This window comes from Uranotaenia lowii, chromosome 2 (assembly GCF_029784155.1).
Source record: "Uranotaenia lowii strain MFRU-FL chromosome 2, ASM2978415v1, whole genome shotgun sequence".
NCBI lineage: Eukaryota > Metazoa > Arthropoda > Insecta > Diptera > Culicidae > Uranotaenia > Uranotaenia lowii.
Window position 1 is genome coordinate 45,265,446 of NC_073692.1, and position 23,662 is coordinate 45,289,107.

General features: G+C 39.5%; 5 protein-coding genes across 6 annotated transcripts; 3 read left to right on the forward strand and 2 right to left on the reverse strand.

The window, feature by feature from the left end:
- The first annotated feature begins 656 nt into the window (after positions 1 to 656).
- LOC129741335 (uncharacterized) lies at positions 657 to 5,302 on the forward strand. Its single transcript, XM_055733057.1, has 3 exons — positions 657 to 1,183; positions 1,459 to 1,601; positions 1,709 to 5,302. The coding sequence occupies exons 1-3, from the start codon at positions 657 to 659 to the stop codon at positions 3,505 to 3,507; spliced, it is 2,469 nt and encodes an 822-aa protein (XP_055589032.1). The 3' UTR covers positions 3,508 to 5,302.
- Positions 3,538 to 5,138, forward strand: LOC129741336 (uncharacterized protein K02A2.6-like). The gene is made up of 2 exons (XM_055733059.1): positions 3,538 to 3,605; positions 3,668 to 5,138. The coding sequence occupies exons 1-2, from the start codon at positions 3,538 to 3,540 to the stop codon at positions 5,136 to 5,138; spliced, it is 1,539 nt and encodes a 512-aa protein (XP_055589034.1).
- Positions 5,303 to 11,247: 5,945 nt separating the features above from the next.
- LOC129741337 (uncharacterized protein K02A2.6-like) lies at positions 11,248 to 15,414 on the reverse strand. The gene is made up of 2 exons (XM_055733060.1): positions 13,476 to 15,414; positions 11,248 to 13,427 (listed from the first exon to the last, which is right to left on the reverse strand). The coding sequence occupies exons 1-2, from the start codon at positions 15,412 to 15,414 to the stop codon at positions 11,248 to 11,250; spliced, it is 4,119 nt and encodes a 1,372-aa protein (XP_055589035.1).
- A 4,064-nt stretch (positions 15,415 to 19,478) lies between these two features.
- On the forward strand, positions 19,479 to 21,343 carry LOC129741662 (alpha-methylacyl-CoA racemase). Its single transcript, XM_055733410.1, has 2 exons — positions 19,479 to 20,097; positions 20,204 to 21,343. The coding sequence occupies exons 1-2, from the start codon at positions 19,990 to 19,992 to the stop codon at positions 21,233 to 21,235; spliced, it is 1,140 nt and encodes a 379-aa protein (XP_055589385.1). The 5' UTR covers positions 19,479 to 19,989; the 3' UTR covers positions 21,236 to 21,343.
- On the reverse strand, positions 21,306 to 23,025 carry LOC129741661 (2-oxoglutarate and iron-dependent oxygenase JMJD4 homolog). 2 transcript variants are annotated; one of them, XM_055733409.1, is made up of 3 exons: positions 22,728 to 23,025; positions 22,178 to 22,671; positions 21,306 to 22,111 (listed from the first exon to the last, which is right to left on the reverse strand). In XM_055733409.1, the coding sequence occupies exons 2-3, from the start codon at positions 22,660 to 22,662 to the stop codon at positions 21,457 to 21,459; spliced, it is 1,140 nt and encodes a 379-aa protein (XP_055589384.1). In that variant the 5' UTR covers positions 22,663 to 22,671; positions 22,728 to 23,025; the 3' UTR covers positions 21,306 to 21,456. The 2 variants fall into 2 exon arrangements, with proteins under 2 accessions (XP_055589384.1, XP_055589383.1); XM_055733408.1 differs by having other exon boundaries at positions 21,310 to 22,671; positions 22,728 to 23,019.
- Between the last annotated feature and the right edge of the window lie 637 nt (positions 23,026 to 23,662).

Genomic DNA, 23,662 nt, shown 5'->3' on the forward strand with positions numbered 1-23,662 from the left:
GGATAAATTAAGTAAGGTACACCGGGGTAAATGTGGACGGTTTTTCGTATAGTTCAACTTTAAAAAATCATTGAAAATTCAGCAATGTAGCAATTTTCATAAAATTACATTCAATGTGATGCAGAACATGTTGTTTACAAACGCTAAAGAGATGAGCTTGATAGAAGCAAAGCGAGAAAAGTTATCACGTAAATTGTAATGGACTGCTGGTGTCTTCACTTACCCCGCAAAAACAAGATTATTTATAAAAATTTACTGTGAAAAAGTCAATAATAATGTGTTGTGGGCGTCTTGCTCTACAAAACCCCTCGATCATCTACGCCTCTGAGCTCCGGTGTGACAGCTCGGTCTGTCTCCCTTGCGACGCCACAAGAAGCCAACCACAAAGAAGAAGAATACAAGAGAAGTGTCTTATACAATGAGTTGAATAAATGTAAGCCTAGAAGTAACACGCGGTTTTAATTGCTCCGACATTTCAACTATATATTTTAACGGTTTTTAATAAGTAATTTCTTATGAGTTCGCATTCTAATTATTCGGCCACCGTGCGGGGCGTGAATTCATAAAAGTGGCGACTTCGGAAGTGGAATTTTACTCGAGTTTTTAAGCTAAAACCCTTCGGGTAAAAAACGTCGACCACGCGGAAACGTAGAAGAATGAATTCTTCTCATGAGGACATTTCGGACCAAGTTCCGACCGAAAACGGTCAGCAGCAGCCTACAAATGGTGCCAGGAACCCTCCTACATCGTTTCCTCAGCAGCCGTTCATACGTCCACCAGTTCTCCAGCAAGTTCCTCCATCTCGTGCCGATCCGTACATGCAGTACCTACAGCAGCAGCAGCAAGGTTATGTTTCGGAGCTGTTAAGGCAGCAGCAGGAGATGATGAGGCAACAACAGGAGGCAATGAAACAGCAGCAACTTGCCTTCATCCAGCAGCAGGAACAACTGATGCGGAGCATGATGTCATCCATTCAGGTCCAAGTTCCTCCGAATCCTGAAGCGCTACTAGACTCTTTAGCAAACAATATAAAAGAGTTCCGGTACGATTTGGATGGCCAGATAACATTCGCCGCCTGGTATCGGCGATACGAGGACTTGTTTGAAAAAGATGCTAGCAGGCTGGAACCAGCAGCTAAAGTTCGCCTGCTAATAAGAAAATTGGGAATCGCGGAACATGACAGGTATGTGAGTTTCATTTTACCGAAAACGCCGAAAGACTTTACGTTTGTGGAAACAGTTGGGAAACTCACTACCTTGTTCGGATCACCAGAGTCGGTCTCAGCCGCAGATACCGCTGCCTGCAGATTTCCAAACAGTCGTGCGAAGACTATGTGACGTATGCCTGCCGACTAAACAAGTTATGTGTTGAGTTCGAACTGTCTAAGCTAAGCGAAGAACAGTTCAAATGTTAAGTTTTTGTGTGTGGGCTAAAGTCGGAGAAAGATTCGGAAATAAGAACACGTTTGCTGACGAAAATAGAAGAGCGGAATGACGTTACTCTAGAACAAATTTCCGAAGAATGTCAGCGCCTTCTGAATCTGCGTCACGATGCTGCTATGATCGAAGCTCCGGCAGCTTCCGTGAAAGTTTTGCGGTCCGGTAAACAACGAGCAAGAACAGTGAACAAAAATCCAACGAAATCGTTCCCGAAAAGTGCATGTTGGCTCTGTGGGGGGATGCACTATGCTCGTGATTGTGTCCATAAGAACCAAAAGTGCAATGGTTGTGGAAAGTGGGGTCACAAACATGGATTCTGCCAGAGCGCAGCGAAAATGCGAAGTGGAGATTCGAGCAGCGGAAGGGCAGTGTTGCAGCAAAAGTGGTTACAGTGAACACTTGTAGTGTAAAAGAAAGACGAAAATATGTGAAAGTTGATCTGAACGGAACAGTTGTGCGACTTCAAGTCGACACCGGGTCGGATATCAGTATAATATCCAGTGATACGTGGTGTAAAATTGGAAAACCCGGACTTTGTTCGTCGACTGTTGTCGCCAAAACCGCAACCGGAAAGCCATTGGACATTTGTGGCGAGTTTGAGTGCACATTAGTGATTAACGGCAAAAGCTTGCCTGGACTACTACGAGTGACAAGTGAAAACCTCCATCTATTGGGAACGGATGTCATCGAAGTGTTTGGGTTGTGGTCGGTTCCTTTGGATACCGTCTGTGGCCAAGTTACCAGCAGTATATCGACAGTAGAAGGATTGAAGAGCGAGTTTCCGTCGGTGTTCACAGAGCAACTGGGGCTCTGTAAGAAAGTGCAAGTGAAACTGGAGCTAAAAGCCGGCAAGTCACCTGTGTTCCGGCCGAAGCGGCCAGTGGCATATGCGGTACACGAAGCGGTGAACGACGAATTGGATCGTCTCGAACGGGAGAAAATCATCACACCTGTCGATTTTTCGGATTGGGCAGCCCCAATCGTCGTTGTCAGGAAAGCCAATGGATCGATTAGGATTTGTGGTGACTATTCAACGGGGTTGAATGATGCATTGCAGCCCCACCAGTACCCTCTCCCGTTGCCCCAAGACATCTTTACGAGTCTGGCTAATTGTACAGTGTTTAGCCAGATCGATTTGAGCGATGCGTTCCTCCAGGTTGAAGTGGAGGATGGTTCAAAAAGTTTGCTGACGATAAATACGCATCGGGGCTTGTACCGCTACAACAGGTTGACACCAGGAGTGAAGGCGGCTCCCGGAGCCTTTCAGCAAATCGTGGACCAAATGCTGACTGGTCTCGTACACACTTCTGGTTACCTTGATGACGTTGTTGTTGGTGGCATCAACGACGAAGATCACAGGAAAAATTTGCGTGCAGTTTTCCAAAGATTCGAGGAGTTTGGTTTTACGATCCGAGCAGAAAAGTGTTCGTTCGGGAAAAGTCAAATCCGATACCTGGGTCACCTCCTCGATCGTCACGGGCTCCGACCAGATCCAGCTAAGATCGAAACGATCCTCAAGTTACCTGCTCCTGCTGACGTTAGTGGTGTGAGATCGTTCCTTGGAGCGCTGAATTATTACGGGAAGTTCGTCCCAAACATGCGCACTTGGAGATACCCGATGGACGAACTACTCAAGGAAGGTGTCGAATTCCGGTGGACAACCGATTGCCAACGTTCTTTTGATCGGTTCAAGGAGATTCTCAGCTCGGATTTGTTATTAACTCACTACGATCCGACGCTTGAGATTATTGTATCCGCTGATGCATCGTCCGTAGGTGTCGGTGCAACGATTAGCCACAAATTCCCGGATGGTAAAATCAAAGTGGTTCAGCACGCTGCTCGTGCTCTCACCAAAGCGGAACAAGGGTACAGTCAGCCGGATAGAGAGGGGTTAGCTATCATTTTCGCCATAACCAAATTTCATAAAATGGTTTTTGCCGGAAATTTCGCTTGCAAACGGATCATGCTCCTCTTCTCCGCATCTTCGGCTCTAAAAAGGGCATCCCAGTGTACACAGCAAACCGTCTACAGCGTTGGGCTCTCACTTTATTGTTGTACGATTTTGTGATCGAGCACGTATCAACCGAAAAGTTCGGACATGCAGATGTCTTATCGCGGCTCATTGACAACCACGCAAAGCCGGATGAAGACTACGTCATCGCAACCGTCACCTTGGAAACCGATATCAGGTCAGTCGTACATGACGCTACTAATGCTCTCCCTCTTAGTTTCAAGGTGATTGAGAAGGACACCCAATCTGATCCCGAGCTCCGTAAGGTATTCCGGTACGCGAAAGACGGTTGGCCACCAGACGCTGGCACTACAGATCCGGAAATAAAGCGCTATTTTTCTCGTCGTGATTCGTTGACCACCTTCGACGGGTGTATTTTATTCGCCGAGCGCTTGGTCATTCCGGAAAGACACCGAAATCGTTGTTTGAAGCAGCTACACCTGGGACACCCAGGAATCCAGCGTATGAAGGCCATCGCCAGGAGCTATGTGTACTGGCCTACGCTGGACGACGATATTGCGGCGTACGTTAAGTCTTGCAAGAATTGTGCATCAGCAGCAAGATCACCGGCATCCTTACCACCGATTCCGTGGCCTAAGCCTACAGGCCCATGGAGTCGCGTCCACATCGACTACGCTGGCCCGATCGACGGTGACTATTTCTTGCTAGCCGTTGACGCCTTTTCGAAATGGCCTGAAGTGATTCCGACGCGCCGTATATCAACGACAGCAACGATTGGTATTCTGAGAAACATTTTCTCACGGTTGGGAATGCCGCAGATCCTGGTTAGCGACAACGGAACCCAATTCACCAGTAGTGAATTTCAACAGTTTTGTGACGACAACGGAATCCAACACATTACCACCGCTCCGTTCCACCCTCAATCGAATGGGCAAGCAGAGAGGTTCGTGGATACGTTCAAGAGAGCTGTGAAGAAAATTAGCGGCGGAAGGGGATCCATCGAAGAAGCTTTAGACATTTTCCTTTTAACTTACCGTTGTACACCAAATCCACAGGTAACAAACGGCACCTCTCCGTCTGAAGCTATGTTTGGTCGTCGCATCAGGATGAATCTTGACTTACTTCTCCCACCTACGAGGCCACCAGAAACGAAAATTGATAGGTGTTCTTTAAAACGGAAATTCGACATCCACGATTTGGTCTACGCTAAGGTGTTCAGCAACAACAAATATCGTTGGGCGCCAGGCATCGTATGCAGCAAGGTTGGGCGAGTCATGTACACAGTGTTCATCGAAGAAAGCCGGATGATTCGGTCACATGCGAATCAGCTTCGAAGCCGTACCGAATCAGATACAAGTGGTGAACCAAAAAGAGCACAGCAGAATTTGCCTCTCGACGTTCTACTGGACTCTTGGAAACTACCTGCCAAAGTGTCACCAGAACCAATTACGTCTACACAACCAACCGAAGCCAGTTTCCATTTTACACCGAATCAATCAAGTTCACTACTCCAATCAACGATAGTAGGTGGCTCAGCTCTGTACCCTGAGTCGTCTGTCATGGATACAAGTTTATCAATGTCGTCGTCAACCACATCTTCATCAGCACCGAGTCAAGAATCCGCTTCCATGAATGGCGGGCCAGTTACATCGGTGCCTACAGAACCACGTCGCTCTTCGAGAGTTCGAAGGCAGCCGCAGTGGTATCACCCTTACCATCTCTATTAAAGCCGGGGGATGTTGTGGGCGTCTTGCTCTACAAAACCCCTCGATCATCTACGCCTCTGAGCTCCGGTGTGACAGCTCGGTCTGTCTCCCTTGCGACGCCACAAGAAGCCAACCACAAAGAAGAAGAATACAAGAGAAGTGTCTTATACAATGAGTTGAATAAATGTAAGCCTAGAAGTAACACGCGGTTTTAATTGCTCCGACATTTCAACTATATATTTTAACGGTTTTTAATAAGTAATTTCTTATGAGTTCGCATTCTAATTATTCGGCCACCGTGCGGGGCGTGAATTCATAAAATAATGCATCTACGAATTATTTGAATAGATAACTGCATTTTAAAAAGCTTTCCAGAATTCCAAAGGTTTTAAAAGGGGGTTTTAAGATATGCTCCTTTAGCGTTAAGAAATTTGATATTTGAGCTGTGATTCTTTACCAAACTACTTACTTTTTTCATTCAAATGACGTGAAATGATGAAACAAATTAGGGGCGGGATTAGTTTTTAATCAGAAAAAATAGGTTGGAAATCAAAAACTTTGATTTTGTTCAGTAAACCACACTTTTTCCAGTTTCAAGTCGTAGCCTTATCTTGCAGTTAAAACCAAATTAAGTCTCAATATTGATTTTCCAGGTTTATTTAGGCACATATTCATCATTTTGAGGTATTTTCCCATCACAGTTTTGTGAAAGTTCACGCTGCAGAAAGCTTTTACGGAATTGCAAAAGAATCACCAGCACAAAAATGTACAACCCCCTAAATTCCTGCTCATCTCAACTTCCGATTCAATTGCAAATCATACTAATAATGCTGCTAGCCGTCTGGTCCATCAAGCTTCATCGCAAAGAATAACTGTATTCTGATATTCGATCTAAAAAATTCACTTTAAGTGACCTTAATGCAATTCTATTTTTTTTTTTTTTTTTTGATTTTGTGATCTTAGAATTTCCAAAGCGTTCACAAGGTACATGTATTCATTTCTTGACCAAAATCATCCAGCACTCCCTTATTAATCCTGGATATTTGAAAATGGGCATGAATTTGGTTAAATGGCAAGATAGTGCTGCCATCAGTGCCATCTATGACTTAAAACTAGAGAAATAGTGTTTGACTATTAAAAAACAACAGAATTTTTGAATTCCAACCTGCTTTTTGGATTCAAACTCAGCCTCAAATCTATGTTTCATCATTTTGCATCATACTTATGAATGTTAATGAAGAAATCAAGCAGTTTGATAAAGTTTTATAGCTCAAATATCAAATTTCTTAACGCTAGAGGAGCATCTTTTAAAATCCCCTTTTATACCTATATGAAAACCTTTGGAATTCTGGAAAACTCCTAAAATGCAGTTATCTATTCAAATAATTCGTAGAAGCATTATTATTCACAGTACATTTTTAAAAATAATTTTGTTTTTGTTGAAAAAATCAAGTGGTGCTATTCTTATTTCGCACCCCTTTTTCACATTTTTGGTCCTCAACGACAATTGCTACGTCCAAAAAAAGTAAACTTATGCTTGATTTATCCGTTATGCAATTCAGAACAAACTGTATGAGAAAATTTTCGTAATTTTCAATCATTCATATTTTAACAAGCAAAACACATAGTGGTGCTATTCTTATTTCGCTGACTGTATTGTAATAAAAAATAGGATTCTCTTGAAACTTTTGAAGCCACGTTCAAAGTTATTCTACAGAATTGAGAAATAAAGAAGCTACAACGGCTTTTGAGAAATGTGACGCAACGGAAACTGTGCTGTGGAACAAATTTTTTTTATTCGTTTTACCACAGAGAACAGAGTTCGAGCTGGAGCTCAACACGTGTGTTTGAATACCAACCTTAGTTTCAAACCAAATTCGTAAGTGGACTAACATCCATAAGATGTCGCTACCGGTACACCTATTTTATTTTCATTTTTTCGACACGCTTAGAAATTAATACTCATAGCTTATCTCAAATGAGGCCAGTGCAATGTATGACAGTAACACAAATTTTGGTGTAATAAATTTTAAAACATCATGATTTTAAAAAAATGCAAATCATATTTCAATAACACTTGAACGCTGTCATATGCACCAATCAAACAATTTTCGCGCTGAATTGAAAGTTGAATTCCAAGTGTTAAAGTATGTGTTGGGATTTTACTATCAGTTAACAGTTTTCTAGAACAGAAAATGTGAACATAAATGTTATAATTGTAAATTATAGCTCGATATTCTGGTTGATGTTACCTGAGATCGATACATGAGGACTTGTAACTCAGGGTTAGTAATCAGTAGAAATGAATAAGTAATAACAGAGAGAAATGAATAAATAAGAATACATGAGTTACAAGATAACATCAACCGGAATACCGACCATAATTAACAATTATAACATTTATGTTCACATTCTCTGTTCTAGAAAACTATTTACTGACAGACATACTTTAAAACATGGAATTCAACTTTCAATTCAGTGTCAATATTGATTGAACAATATGGGACATATGTTGGGACATATGACAGCGATTAAAGTATGATTGAAATATGATTTGCATTTTTTTTTTAAATCAAGATGTTCTTAAAATTTATTACACAAAAAGTTGTGTTACTCTCATATTTTGCAATGGCCTCATTTGAGATAAGCTATGAGTATTAATTTCTAAGCGTGTCGAAAAAATGTAAATATGTGTGTACTGGTAGCGACATCTTATGGATGTTAGTCCACTTACGAATTTGGTTTGAAACTTAGGTTGGTATTCTCACACACGTTTTCAACACATTTTTGTTCGGGGCTCGATGTCTGTTCTCTGTGGTTTTACGTATTCGTATTTTTATTGCGTCCTTTAGGCGCACATTTTCGTGTTACACAAATTGCATACTTTTGATTGTTTTTTTTATAATTTCTTCTTTGAAACGGCTCATAAAGGGCGAACACGAAATTGTTGCGACCCATTCAACAGTGCATAACTTTTTTACCATTGCACAATAGGAAAAAAAAGTGTACAAACCGCGAAGAAATTCAATATCTTTCCTCCTACACAAAACAAATCTATGAAAAAGTACTTTCCTTTAGCAGGGTGGCCAGCGAACCGGGATAACCGGGAAAAAACCGGGAATTGAAAATAGCACCGGGAAAACCGGGAAATAACTGGGAATTTGAAATCAAAACCGGGAAAAACTGTCATCAAAAGAAATCATTTTTCCTCTTAATATACTCACATACTTAATTGGAAAGTTCATCAAAAGAATTTTTTTTCAGGAGCTATAGATACAATTTGGTAATTTTTTTTTCTGTAATAATTCAATAAGAGATGGAGTTGCATGTTTTTGTGTCCCTATTGAGTTTTTTATTTGAATAAAATAACCAGCTATAAGAGTCCGAATTTATAAAATCTGTTTCAAATAATCAAATTAAAAAAAGAATTTTTATCTTTTATTAAAATTTGTGATATTCAGAAATAATATTCATATGTGATTTGTCGACTTTCAATGGATTATTGGTATACTTTTTCGGTCAGCAGTTCAACAAAAACGACTATTTCTTATGATTCCAAGGATCGATCAAGAATTGAAATTGGAATGCTAAATAAAAAGCCGTTGTTGCTATTTATCACACTGTTAGCCGAAAAAGTATCACACAGAATTTATGTTCAAAATTCTGATAAGAGTTTCAAAATCTGAATTTATTTTCGATTTGAATTCAAAGTTCAAGTAGAAAATTCAAATTAAGAGATCGAATTGAAATTTCTATTATTTATACAGAAGTCCGACTCAAAATGCAGATGAAGAATTCATATTCAAAATTCAGGTTTTAGGTTAAGATTTGTGATTGAAAAATCAGACTAAAATTTCAAATTTACAATTTAAGAAAAATATTGAAATACAATTTTCAAAGAAATATACAGCTTCAAAATCAGAGTCTGTTTTGAGAATTTCTGTGGAAAAGATAAACTTTTGAAAAACAAATCAATTTATGCAACTAAAATTAACTTAGATTTTAAAGCTGGAAAGTTAGAATAGAAATTAAAAATTAAAATTCTTTTTTCAAATTACATAGGATTTTTCAATCCTAAATTAGAAATTTTTCAATCACTGCTGTTTTAAGTGACATGTCGTTTGGAAGCTCTAAACCTTATCAGTTCTGAGTGTAATCGATATTGATAATTGATGAGCTAATAAATCTACACTCAGAGGAAATCTTATTATAAATTTCATAAGATACATCTTATGAACCACTTTTTTGCGTCCAAACTAATTTTTCATAAGAGTCTTATGAAATTCTTTCAATTTTCATACGATGTTCTTATGAAAAATAAAAGAAACGGCATTGTGAAAAAATGATGAACACATTCATTCATAGCATCAGTTTTTTTTCATCATCTAACAGTACGAAGCAATCGCCAGTTCATAGTTATTATAGTTTTCCTTCAATGTTAAATGTTATTGTTATCTCCGGAATGGTAAGTTCGATTTGATTTTTTTGTTGTGAACGTTGAACTAAAATACATTATTTTTTTACTTTTCAGCAAGCTGATCTGCAAAAAACGAAAGGTCGAAGATTAAGATGCGGCAAAAAAACTATGATGGAGCCGTCTGTTGATGCGCTGCTGATGGTGACCATGAAGGATTTAATTTTAAACAAATTTGGCAAACAATAAAGTGAATGTTTTCAGCATGAAATATCGAGAATTTTTCTTATTAGTGATTCACTGTTTCCATAAGAATCTCTTATGAAAAGCAACAACCTCTCATTGAAGTAGGCGTTCATCTTCAGAATTCATTCGCGTCATAAGACAATCTTATGGATTTCATTAATTTTTCTTATGGCGCCACTTCATAAGAGAATCTTATGGCATACATAATAGTATTTTTCTGAGTGTATATGAGGCCTTCAGAGTCAAAAGGGTATAAGTGCAAAAACGTTAGATTTAGAGTTAACACCTCAATCTTTTATTCATATTTCAAACTTTATTTTGTGTTTTTTTTCAGATTTCAAGAATTTTATTTTTATATGGTAACATTCGAAAAAAAAGTATTTTTTTGAGTATACGGAAAATAATCAAACACCACATCTTTAATGCGTGTTTTCTCGAAATTATACCCCTTTGGATCAAAAGGCCTTACAATTTCTATAAGCTTATGTTGCCCTCGAGGATTCAGATGTTTCCTAGATGTTGTAGATCTCATAATACAATGCCTTACTTTTGGCGTAAAATTCCTTAAAATGTCTACGAAATTTCCGTGTTTTACAGAATCAATACAATTCACGATTTTCAATGAAATTGATATGACATAACATCTAAAATCCTTCGAATGTTGTTCAGTTTTTCTAAAAAAGGTAAATACACATTTTTAGAAGAAAAAAATATTTTCAAAGGTCAACAAAATTCTCAACCAACTTTTTGACTGAAAAAAGCTTATTGCTAAGAATCAGCGCCTCAAATAGAAAATAGTTGTTAAATCTTGACTCTTCAGAAAGGGTAAATTTTGTAAACCTGTGTTAGCAATTGAATTTAGAATAAAATATTGAAATTAAAATACGATTCATTTTCTTTTATCTTAAAAAAATGCAAAATGTTTTTTCTACGGTATAGAAAGTATGTATCTGGGTATGTTGAAACCGGAAAAAAGATTAAAATCTTCATCAGGAAAACCGGGAAAAACCGGGAATTCGATTATGGACATCCGCTGGCCACCCTGCTTTAGTGAAAATGTCCGTAGAACCGATTGGACGTAGTTTCAGACGCCACACGAGCTTACGAACGGAGTTATAGTGCCCTTTTAATCCCTAATTATCCTACATTTTGTAAACAGTCCAGAAAAAAACTAATTTAGACTTAAAAATTTTGAACAAAAATAGACCTATTTTGTGAAAATGGAGTTATAGCTGTTTGTTGCGTATCTGGGATCTCGGAGGTAGATGAGACAATCGCGTTTCTTTTATAATATTTATTTCTAATTTAACTTGTGAAATTATATTTAATAAAGAAACCTTTTATAAGCCGACAAGTAAGTGTCGCAATCGAAAAAGCAGATTTTTGATTGAACTGATTGGAAGTGCTGCCAGAAACATTTTTAATCAAGTTACATACATAACATTTCTTCTCTCCTCTCGGAATGTAAAGCTACGGTGAGTACCTGCGAGGCGGGCGACGATCTCGGGTCGAGCGACGCACGATGACAGGAGTGGAACTTGCATCTTGCTGGACCGGGTTGTCAGACGTAGTCTGCAACGGCGGCGATGTGTCCGAGATACCTGGAGATGTTGATCTGCTTGGGGTCTGCATGTCATTTTCGTAGAAACGTATCCGCCTCGGTATGTCGTTGCTTCTTGGAGAACCAATCCTTGGACGTATTTGATCAATGTGCCGCTTGAATCGTTTCCCACCGAAGTCGATGTAGTAATGCAGGTCACCAAGTCGTTCTGCAATGACTCCAGGAACCCACTTATCCATACGCGGGTTGCCTGAGAGAAAATAGACCAGTTGACCAGGATTAAATTCACGAAAATTTGCTTCAAAATCGATTTGCTGCTTTGTCGTTATTTTCTGTTGCACATTTTCGGGTTTCAAAAGATCTAGACGCGTTCGTAGTTTTCGCCCTAGGAACAAGATGGAAGGCGACTCTCCTGTCGTTGCGTGTGGAGCCAACCGATATCGCTGAAGAAAGTTGTTGAGGTTCGAACGTAGTGTTGACGCAGTAGTATCCATAGCTTTAAGTGCATCCTTGGTTGTCTGCACATAACGTTCGGCCTGACCATTTGTGGCCGGGTGATACGGAGCAGATAGTTTATGGAATTTGACACCACTCTTCTTAAGAAACTCTTTGAATTCCGCAGCGGTAAATTGGGAGCCGTTATCGGACACTACGGTTACAGGAGCTCCATAACAAGCAAACAATTCATCCATGATTCCAATGGTTGCTGCAGTTGATGTTGATGTGGTGACTTTCACTTCCAACCATTTACTGTAGGCGTCGACGATAACCAACAGCATCGCTCCTGCTACCGGACCAGCATAATCAATATGTATCCTTTCCCACGGGCCTTTAGGGTATTGCCAGTGGTGGTCGGCAAACTTAGGAGGTGTATGTGCGTGACGAGCACAATCCGAGCAATTTTTCACTGCCTCTTCAATGTCTGCGTCGATTCCTGGCCAGTAAATGAAAGAGCGGGCCAACCCTTTCATTTTAACAATTCCAATGTGGCCTATATGTAGGTCACTCAACACTGACTGGCGAAGCACAGATGGAACTACCACACGATGCTCAAATAACAAACAGTTTGCTGCGAGAGTGTACTTTGCCTCGGGTGCTTTGTAACCAAAGCGAGTCAGATCGCTACCGGATTCCAATAGCTGGACAATTTTACCTAGGCAGGAATCTTTTCGTGTTTCTCGCCCAATATGTTCGGCGCGAACTGGTAGTTGCTCGATTTGGTTTAGCGCAAACAAGTCAAGTTCGTCTTCGCCGATACTTCTACCCTCCTCTAGAGAAAGTTTGTTTATATCACGGGTTGTTGGTCGAGGAATCCGAGAGCAGTAGTCTGCGTTCACATTTTCTTTTGTTGGTTTGAATTGCACATCGAAATTGAAGTGTGCCAAGTAATCCGCGTAATTGGCCATTCGACTTATACACAGGGTAGGGAGCGACTTGGTTGGATGAAGAATTTGTGTTAGTGGTTTATGGTCGGTTACAAGTGTAAATCGTCGAGCATACAAGTAGTGAAAAAATTTCTTTACCGCCCACACAATCGCTAGAGCCTCCTTATCTATCTGGGGATATCGCTGTTCCGTAGAAGACATAGAACAGCTGGCGTACGCAATTGGGCGCTCTAAACCACCTCCTAATCGGTGAGAGAGAACAGCTCCCAACCCGATTTTACTCGCATCTGTTGCCAATATCAATGGTAGTGTTGGGTCATACTGCATTAGCACCTGTGGTGATGTAAGTGCCATTTTGATGTCTTCGTAAGCGGAAATTCTTTCGGAATTCCACTTGAATGTATCTTCTCGAATCATTTCACGCAGACAACTTGAACGGGTAGACAGATTGGGAATGAAAGCGTTATAGTATGTGGCTTTCCCGAGAAACAGTTGTAGTTCATCTGTATTTGTTGGTAGGGGAGCATCTCGTATGGCTTCTATGTGTTTATCCGACTTGTGCAAACCGTTTGCATCGATTTTGTGTCCCAAACATTCAAGAACTGGTGTCGCAAAAACACATTTTGCACGATTTAGACGTAGTCCGTGAGATTTCAATCTATCAAGTACCTCTGCTAGCGCTTTGTGCAGATTTTTGAAGCTATCTGCAAAAACGATAATGTCGTCAAAAAAATTTATTACTTGTGACATACCTTGAAGAACTATCTCCATCCGCCGTTGCCAGATTGCTGGTATGTTAGCTGCGCCATAGACAGCTCTCGTAGGGCGTACTAATCCGTGAGTTGGTGTGTTGAGCGTCAATACATGTCGAAAGTCTTCGTCGATAGGAAGATGTGTGTAGGCATCCGTTACGTCGAGATGACAAAACAGACGAGCTCCTCGCATTTGATTGAAGATGGACTCGATCTTGGGAATAGGGTGTTCATCGATGATCATACGGGAATTCACTGTTGGTTTGTAGTTGCCCGTAATACGTAGTTTGCCATTCTTTTTAACGACAATATGTGTTGGGGAGGCCCATTCCGAGTAATCAACACGCTCGTAAATACCTGATGCGAGTTTTTGATCGATTTCTGCAGCATATTGAGCCTTCAAAGCTAGTGGTACGTCACGAGCTTTTGCGAACACCGGGGTGGCACCTGGTTTGAGATGTACAGATGCAGGAGGGCCTGTTAGCATACCAGGTTTCTCGCTGAAAACGTCGTCAAATTTCTCCAGCAATTGTTCAAGGGATTGTTTTTCGTCTTCTTTCAAAACTGGCGTGGTGCACAACAGTGATTTTACGGATTCTTTAGTGCCAAACAACTCATTTAAATTGATTTCAGACGAAAACTGAGATATCCATTCGCGTCCAAAAAGGGAGTCATAGTCACCCGAAACTACATACACATCGAGTTTACGAGTTGTCGAACCAATACCAACGGTAACTGGAAGACGGCCCAAACACTGGATACGGTGACCAGTGTAGCTGGAAAACTGTCGGTCTGTGTTCAACAATGGGGAATTTGGTTTAATCATACGCAGTTTCACTTCACTAATAATTCCGCATGGAGCTCCGGTATCCACTTCCATTTCAACATTGTGACCATTGATGCTAACGTTAACGAATCGCTTCTCGAACTTGGTTATGGAGTGTATTTTGCTTAGTGAATGGACTAAATCAATTTGAGAAGCGGGTTGCTCCTCTGAATGGACCTGGGCAGTATTTTGGAATCCGGATGACGCATCACTAGATCTGCAGACTTGGGCTATGTGACCCTTTTTGCCACATCGATAACAGGGTGCATTCCGATACTTGCACTGACTCCGAGCATGATCACCACCACAACCACTACAAACACTGTGGCCATGTGTGGGTTCTCTCCATACTTGCTGCTTGTGTTGGTAAGATGTCGAGCTACCAGGATGATGTGTAGGTTTTCGTGTGCTCGGTTTCTCGTAACCCAATTTGTTCGTGGATTCTGGAAGTGGAAACGATTTAGCCGTTCTAACCTCGCCAGCAGCATTTCGAATGGCTTCTAACGTATGCGCTATATCGAAAGCCTCTTTGAATGTCGTGGGTTTCTTTGCCACGATCTCATCACACATTTCACGGGAATCGAGTCCATTGAGCAGTTGTTCTATAAGCATCCTATCGAGAAAAGTATCATACTCACAATGCACAGCTCCTTGCTTGAGTCGGAGGGCAAAGCTGGTTATTGATTCTTCTTTTTGTTGAACGATTTCTCGGAACTTGATGCTTTCAACGTACTTGTTCTTAGGTTGGTCGAAATGATTGATTAAGGTTGTTCGAAGTTCATCATACTCGACTTCTGCTGGGTTTCGGGGGCTTACAAGAAATTTAATAGCACTGTTCAGCTCCGTACCCATGAACACTCGTGCATAGTGTGCGTATTCTGCTATCGGGATTTTACTCAATTCCAAAGCCCATTCAAAACGAATAAAATAATCCGAGACAGATGTATCATCCGAGGATCGGAATTCCGGAACAGAGAATGACGGTGGCTTTGGAAGAGGCATTGCTCCAGAGGTAGGTGCTTGTCCCAGAGTTGCTCCGAGGGACGACTTTAGGGCGTCGGCTAACATGCGTGTGAGGGATTCCATTAGCTCACTGGACGGTGGGGTAGCCATTTTGAATTTCCCGAGTTTTAGCGACCGCGTTTATACTTTCGACCGAAAAGTTTTTATTTTGTCTCACAATCCCACTTCTGACACCACAAATGTTGCGTATCTGGGATCTCGGAGGTAGATGAGACAATCGCGTTTCTTTTATAATATTTATTTCTAATTTAACTTGTGAAATTATATTTAATAAAGAAACCTTTTATAAGCCGACAAGTAAGTGTCGCAATCGAAAAAGCAGATTTTTGATTGAACTGATTGGAAGTGCTGCCAGAAACATTTTTAATCAAGTTACATACATAACACTGTTTTTACCCTAAATTCCCCAACATGTTTAAATTATTTCCGAAAAAGGCATGATCGGTCTTGAAAATTTTGAATCAAATGGAACGTATCTTGTGTGATTTTTTGTTTGAGGAATCTACCGAAGCTTATTTGAGTCAGCACACGCATTAAAAACAGGAGTTATGGCTGTTCTACCCTAGAATCCCTACATTTTGTTAAAACAGTTCAGAAAAAAATAATTTAGACTTAAAAATTTTGAATCAAAATTGACCTATCTTGTGCGACTTTTTATGAAGAATCGAATAAACGCTATTTGAGCCATCGTACGCTTCGGGTGATGGAGTTATAACTGTTTTTACCCTCAATTCCCCAACATGTTTAAATTATTTTATTTTTTTTTTTTTTTGTGTGGTCTTGAAAATTTTGAATCAAATGAAACGTATCTTGTGTGATTTTTTTTAGGAATCTACCGAAGCTTATTTGAAACACCACACGCATTGAAAACAGGAGTTATGACTATTTTACCCTCAATTTTCTTACATCTTTCAAACAGTTAGAAAAAGCATGTTCGGACTTGTAAATTTTGAACCAAATGGGACGTATCTTGTGTGATTTTTTTCCGAGGAACCCAACGAAGCCTATTTGAGTCACCGCAAGGATTGGAAACAGAAGTAGAAGTTATATTTCCCTACATTTTTCAAATAGCTCAGAAAAAGCATGTCCGGACTTGAAAATTTTGAAACAAATGAGATTTATCTAATGCGATTTTTTCCAAAGAAATCAATGAAAGCTTTTTAAGCTACCGCACGCTTTGAAAAATGAAGTTATGGCTATTTTTACCCTCAATTTCCCAACATTTTTAAATTATTTCCGAAAAAGGCATGTTCGGTTTTGAAAATTTTGAACCAAATAGAACGTATCTTGTGTGATTTTTCTTGAGGAATCTACCGAAGCTTATTTGAGTCACCATACGCATTGAAAACAGGAGCTATGGCTGTTTTACCCTAAACTTTCTTACATCTTTCAAACAGTTCAGAAAAAGCATGTTCGGACTTGAAAATTTTTAAACCAAATGGGACGTATCATGTGTGATTTTTTTTTCCGAGGAACCCATGCAACGAAGCCTATTTGAGTCATCGCAAGGATTGGAAACAGGAGTTATAGCTGTTTTACCCTCAATTCCCCAACATTTTTAAATTTTTTCCGTAAAAGGCATGTTCGGTCTTGAAAATTTTGAATCAAATGGAACGTATCTTGTGTGATTTTTTGTTTGAGGAATCTACCGAAGCTTATTTGAGTCACCACACGCATTGAAAACAGGAGTTATGCCTGTTTTTCCCTTAATTCTCTTACATCTTTCAAATATGCAGAAAAAGCATATTCGGATTTTTCCGAGGAATCCAACGAAGCCTATTTGAATCACCGCACGGATTGGAAACTTATGGCTGTTTTATCCTCAATTCCCCTACATTTTTCAAATAGTTCAAAAAAGCATGTTCGGGCTTGAAAATTTTGAACAAAACGAGACGTATTTTATGTTTTCTTTTCGAAGAACCCAACGATGCTTATTTGAGCCATCACACGGATTGGACACTGGAGTTCTGGCTTTTTTACCCTCAATTCAGGGTTGCTAGCGAACCGGGAAAACCGGGAAAACCGGGAAAAACTTTGGAATTTCATAACGTCACCGGGAAACCGGGAAAAAACCGGGAATTTCGGCACGTCACCGGGAAAATTGACATGTTTAATATTTTCTCATAAACGCTTATTTTCGTTTATTAGTAAACAAACGAAGTTTGAATAGATTTTTTAACTAATTGCGAAGAAATATGATTTATCTCATTTTTTCGCTCTCCGTAAGCAAGTAATTTGACAGCGTAAGACGTTTTTAAGCAGAGTTACACCTCTTTTTCACTAGAACAAGATATTGGTTTTCCAATTTTGTTTTTGTTTTGTATTACGTTTGAATTGGCCTGAGGAACGAAGCATTACATTGCAAATGTTAAGTTTTGAATCCATTCTACGTTAAGCTGTTGTTTAAAGTTCCCGAAATCTAAGGTCTTAACCCTGATAAAAAATAATATCTTACACTCAAACAATTAAAGCTCAGCCCCGTCTTCTACACAATTTCTATATTTACAAGAATCTTTAGTTAAAATGACTATTACTAAAGGTATTCATTGTTTTGTATTTAAAAAAACATTTTTTTCAAAAATATGTCTTTGGATTTGTACAAAAAAAATAAATACTGCATTTATAAAATAACTAAATATTTTCCTGCAATCTGATGATTTTAAGTTTTGTACGACAAATCCCCATTCAAGTTGATTTTATAATATGTTCCGATGTATTGTTAACATATTTCTATACAAATTATACCTTTTTTTCTAGATCAATTTAACCGGACTTATTTTTGCAAAATTAACCAATACTGATGTTGTGAAATCGCTTGGTACATCTTTGTACCTGAACATAATCACATTTTCGTAGATGATGGAAAGAATTAGAGAAACAGGAGATATCAAAGAACGAAAGAACATAAGCCGTAAATATCATGAATTTTTCGAAAAACATACAACGGCGCGTTTGATATTTACGGCTTATGTTCTTTCGTTCTTTGATAGCTCATGTTTCTCTAATTCTTTCCATCATCTACAAAAAATTGCAAAATTGTTTAAATTGCAGAGTTCGTTAGATTTGTTAAAAAAAATCATGAAAACCTGTCAATTTGGTACGAAAAGACTACGTGTTAGAAGACGCCGAAGTGTTTCTAACATGATTTCTAACCGTTTAACAAGTTTTGGGATACAATTATTTGAAATTTGAAGCCCTGTATATTGATTTTTTTTATTCACCATGATTTTATATCAAAAACCAGTATAATAAATATTGGAAAAATCATCATTTATAACCGGGAGAAAACCTGGGAAAAACCGGGAAAAACTTTGGAATTTCAGAACGAAAAATCGCTAGCAACCCTGTCAATTTTCTGAATTACCTATATGCAAAAAAAAAAATCCCCTAAAACAGGAATCGAACTTGAGTCTACTGATTACCTCTCCGACACCTTACCAATAGGCCAAATCGACAGACGAAACAAGCCAAGCTGGAGCTCTATTATTCAGTTGACTTCATCGAGTTGAATTCGCTGCTAGATTCCCCGGCAGAAAATGCTCATTATGCCTTCATTGATAGTGCTCTGTTCGCCTCTAGTGAACAAATTAAAGTAAAAAAGCGTTTTAAAATTGATTAAAGTGAAAAATCAAAAAATTTATGATGTTGAAAATTGAGAAACAATGTGTAGATCATGTTGCAGTGCGTACATATCAGATCAAGATGATTAAGAAGAAAGTGTATATTTTCACGCATAATTTGAAAAGAAACGAAACTTTAAGTGCTTTAGGGCACCCCTGAATCAAGTCCAATTAAGCTAAAATTTGCCACTGGACAGATTTTTGGCCAATCAACAAAATTCTAGAAATTTTATTGAGCATGGAATATGTTGTCTGCTGGAATATTGGGTTTCAAAAAGCTGTGCACAAAATAAAACAATATAACGCATTCCAATAGTCCTATTTGCCGCTGGTAGTGTTCGTGATATTATGCTGGTTGCTTCACCAACACTTTTCAGTTTTGGGACAATCAACCTCAAAAACGACCATGTGCGTCGACCGGCTGCCCGTTTTTTGTACCGAAAGTTTTTGAGGTTAATTGTCCCGTCTCATCTGTACACGCTCAGCAAGTGTGCGTAAGAAATGTCAAAAACAACTCTATGGTGCCTTGCTGTGCAATTTGAAGAGCGTTTTCACCAACTAAAAAAAATGGACAGTTGAACAGTCTTTTCTTCGGAATGAATATTATTCTACTGCAATGTTCAATAACAATAATTTTTTGTGGAGAATATTGAACCGAAATGAACGGCAGCGATTATTATTCCACCTAACAGTTTTTTTCTGGCTTGTCTGTTCATTTAATCGAGACCTGAGTAAAACCACTGTAATCTTCTTTTTAATTTTTGTTAGCATCGAATTTACCGTTTGCTTTTATCAATAATGAATAACATTAATGGGGATTGTAGTTTCGTTCATTCGTATACGTCGCCGTCTTGCTTATCGTACGTACGTTCACGACATTCGCATCGCGTATCAAATCAAAGGGCAGCGAGTATCAAAAGGCAAATTCGACGACAGTGAAAGAAGGTAGATAGAATATTGGGTTGCGAGCTCGACTCTGCGAAAAATCGTTCATCAGGAGCAATTGATTGACTCAAGTCGGTTAACAAACTGGTGGTGAAAAAGGATGGCTCTGAAAGGTATCAAGGTATTGGAGTTTGTGGGGCTGGCCCCGGGTCCGTTTTGTGGAATGTTATTGACCGATTTCGGTGCAACGGTAACTCGGATTGATAAGGTAAATATACCTTCAGGCTTTCTCTAAAATATTACAATTTAATGCACCGTAGAAAAGTTAAAAAGGTATTTGTTTACTTAGGTACTGAATAGCTAATTTGTTTCAGAATCCAACCAACAGCATCGATGTGCTCCAGGGAGGTAAAAGAACGTTGTCCTTAGATCTGAAGAAACCAAAAGCGGTGGAAATTGTGCGTTCTCTGTGCAGAACCACAGATGTTCTGATCGAACCTTTTCGACCGGGCGTTATGGAAAAGCTAGGTTTAGGACCTTTGGAGGTGATGAAGGAGAATCCAAAGTTAATTTACGCACGACTGACTGGATTTGGCCAGAGCGGGACTCTTGCTAAGCGTGCAGGTCACGACCTCAACTACGTAGCTCTATCCGGGATTCTTTCCATGCTTGGCAGAAAAAACGAACGCCCCACGGCGCCGATAAACTACATCGCAGATTTTGCCGGAGGTGGTCTGCTGTGTGCTTTCGGTATATTGGCTGCTTTGCTAGAGCGGTATCATTCGGGAAAGGGCCAAATAGTCGACCATTCCATGGTAGAGGGAGCCGCTTATGTCGGTAGCTGGTTGATTTGTTCCCAGAAGTTGCCAATTTGGGGACAACCTCGTGGTGAAAACGTACTGGACACCGGAGCCCATTTTTATGATACATACCGAACGAAAGATGGCAAATACATATCTGTGGGGGCCATCGAACCCCAATTCTACCAAGAGCTTCTGAGTGGGCTTGATCTTCAGATTGATTTGTCACAGTATGAGGACAATGAAAAGGCAACTCACCTTTTAGAAGCTATTTTCCTAACGAAAACTCGCGACGAATGGTCCGAAATCTTCCAAAACAGAGACGCTTGTGTGTTTCCTGTATTAGAATTGAATGAGGTAGATAGTTTTCATCACAACCGAGAACGAAACGTTTTTCTCGATAGAGAATTAACAAAAAATGGCGAACTTGTTCCCAGCCCGGCTCCAAAACTCAGCCGAACTCCGGCGATATCTGGAGCATTGGCGACAGACAAAAACGAATACGAAATGGTAGAGGAAATTCTAAAAGAGATTGGTCAGGATTCGCAAATTAACAATCTGGTTTCTGATGGCGTACTGTTGATGAATGTGAAACCTAAACTGTGATAGATAGAACAATTTGTGCTTCGGACCTTCGGTTTTTATTAAGTGATTTTGGTTTTTTGTAGTAGGTTATTATTGTAATAAAGGGTTTCAAAATACAGTGCTTTTAGCTGTCCAAAAATTTAATTCATATTCATTAAATGCTGACAACTCAAAGGGATGTGATACACAACGTACAGCAGCGAAACACATTTTGTAATTTTCAACAAAGACCGATACAAAATTCAACCAATTTGACTATTTTCTGTAAAACAATCATCAATCAACGATAGGTACTTTTCAACGTGGTTCAATAATTTTAAATTTTCCAACAAATCCCTCCGATTCGACAGCATCCGACTCAAGGTGTTCCTTATTGCTTCCAGATCAAACCGTACGTGATTCGAGCCAAGGTGAAATTTATCAAACAAAACCACCGATGGTTTTGGTTCGATTTTTTGCAACGTGGCTAGACGCCTTTCGCAGATAAAGGTTAAAAGGTTTAGAAAATTTTCTAAACTCATTCCATGTGCTGCTTTAAGCATCACCTGACAGTGCTGCTCGAAATCATCCATATCCCGGCAGTCGTGAATCTCAGCCATCACCTGATCTAGAGTGTTATCCAAAGCCGTCCAGATTTGCAGCACATTACAACCGTTAAACCAGTTATGATTAACTGAAATCGCATCCTCCACATTTTGAACCTGATGGTACCAGCCGCTTGGGATGAAAATGGCTTCACCGGGTGTTTGTGTGATAATATGGTAAACAACATGCTTGCTTTTTAAGAGCTCCTCGGAAACTTGAAATGGTAAATTTCCGAGTTGATCTTTCAGTTTAAGTTCCTCTCCAGGAGGCAGCAAAAGCCATTTTTTAATACCAAATATATTAGTAGACCAGCTGTAAGACGAGAAAACATCAGCGTGGAAAGATGTCCAAGTGCCCTTGGGGCCCATGTAAACGAACATGTAATCATCTTGATTGGTGCTCTGTAGATACTCGTTTAACCAATCGGAAGCAAAATATTTAGGGGTGTTATAAAACTCATATTCTGGCAGAAGCTTCCGGAGATGCCAATCCTTGAGGTACAGCATGCGAGGCTGTTCACCATTGGCTTTTTCAAAATAATCGAGATAATCGAAAAAGTTCATATCCAGCTTCTCGTGGGAATCGAAATACTGCTTACCACAATCGGCCACCGGCACCTTCATATCACCTATCGTTGTTCTAAGATAATCGTAATCGATTGTACCGGAACATGACCAGCGATTAAAACACTCCCATTGGTCTGCGGTGGAACAAATGATGATCGCTTGATTCTGGCACATATATTGGGTAAAAAATTCATCATATTTAAAATTTATCGCTGATCTTCGGCAAATGTCGTTAGAAGACTTTTGTTGAGCAATCTCTACGTTTTGTCGGTCGGGACCAATTTCTATTACTTCCATGAGCTTATTCTGGAATGACATAGAAACATGAACAGAGATTTCCTGTATAAAAAAGGTGTTCTTACTTGGTTTGAATCCTTCGAATCAGAACACAACAAGAAATAATTTTACTGCGCTGGTCATACAACATCAAAAATTGTGTCGTCGTATAAGGAAAATAAAAAGGTTCGAAAGTTTATTTACATTTTTGCAGAATTGCACACTGCAAACCAAAAATACTCAAATGGGTAAAATAGAAATCCCCCAAAAAATTAATTTTGATTTTTTAATTGAGAACCATTGTAAATTGTAAATAATGACCTGACGAGGTTGGAACAACTTGGAAAAGAATACTTAAAAGCCAATTTCTGACAACATTGGCACCAGGCCAGACATGGAATAAACGATGTGTCAACCGGAATGGGACACCCCATGCCAATGCAACCACCCAAGCAAGCAAACCCATCAGCAAGGAAACTTTTGGCAACCAGCAAGGAGATGGATTTTTGTTATTGGGTGAGGATACCTCAAGTTTATCTTAGATCCAAATTGAGTTCTATTTTTGATAACCCCACGAGTTTGAACTAGGGTGATAAAATGATAATCCTGAATCCTGAATATTAACGGCTTTCTTCCTGACTTTTCTACTTAAAACTACCTATTTAGGTTGAATTGTTTTCCCAAAAATAAAAACAGACAACAAACATCGTTCCAACAGTCAAAAAAGCACAGGAGTATGACATCCGGGGTCCCTAATACAGATCATTCATCTAAAGGCGTATACGGGAGGCGGTAGAAGTGCTGGACAGCTGGTTTTACTTCATAACTCAGAAGTGGCACCAGAAGGAAGAGATACCTGAACAAGTGATGTTTAAAAGTCAAAGATTTGGAAGCGCACAATAAATTTGTCGCTTCCGATGGGGTCACGTGGTTCAAGATTGCCAATGATTGGGGTCAGCGGTTTTTTTTAATGACTGAACACATGCTCACAACAACTGGATTGTTCGGATGCAATAGAGTA

Excerpts from the sequence above, each read along its gene's own strand:
- LOC129741336 (XM_055733059.1), top strand. The coding sequence starts at position 3,538 with ATGCAGATGTCTTATCGCGGCTCATTGACAACCACGCAAAGCCGGATG. Across the intron at positions 3,606-3,667 it reads AAGACTACGTCATCGCAACC|TTTCAAGGTGATTGAGAAGG; the intron begins GTCACCTTGGAA and ends TCTCCCTCTTAG.
- LOC129741337 (XM_055733060.1), bottom strand. The coding sequence starts at position 15,414 with ATGGCTACCCCACCGTCCAGTGAGCTAATGGAATCCCTCACACGCATG. Across the intron at positions 13,428-13,475 it reads GATGGAGATAGTTCTTCAAG|ATAGCTTCAAAAATCTGCAC; the intron begins GTATGTCACAAG and ends TCGTTTTTGCAG.
- LOC129741662 (XM_055733410.1), top strand. The coding sequence starts at position 19,990 with ATGGCTCTGAAAGGTATCAAGGTATTGGAGTTTGTGGGGCTGGCCCCG. Across the intron at positions 20,098-20,203 it reads CGGTAACTCGGATTGATAAG|AATCCAACCAACAGCATCGA; the intron begins GTAAATATACCT and ends AATTTGTTTCAG.
- LOC129741661 (XM_055733408.1), bottom strand. The coding sequence starts at position 22,662 with ATGGAAGTAATAGAAATTGGTCCCGACCGACAAAACGTAGAGATTGCT.
- LOC129741335 (XM_055733057.1), top strand. The coding sequence starts at position 657 with ATGAATTCTTCTCATGAGGACATTTCGGACCAAGTTCCGACCGAAAAC. Across the intron at positions 1,184-1,458 it reads GGAATCGCGGAACATGACAG|AACACGTTTGCTGACGAAAA; the intron begins GTATGTGAGTTT and ends TTCGGAAATAAG. Across the intron at positions 1,602-1,708 it reads CGTGAAAGTTTTGCGGTCCG|AACCAAAAGTGCAATGGTTG; the intron begins GTAAACAACGAG and ends TGTGTCCATAAG.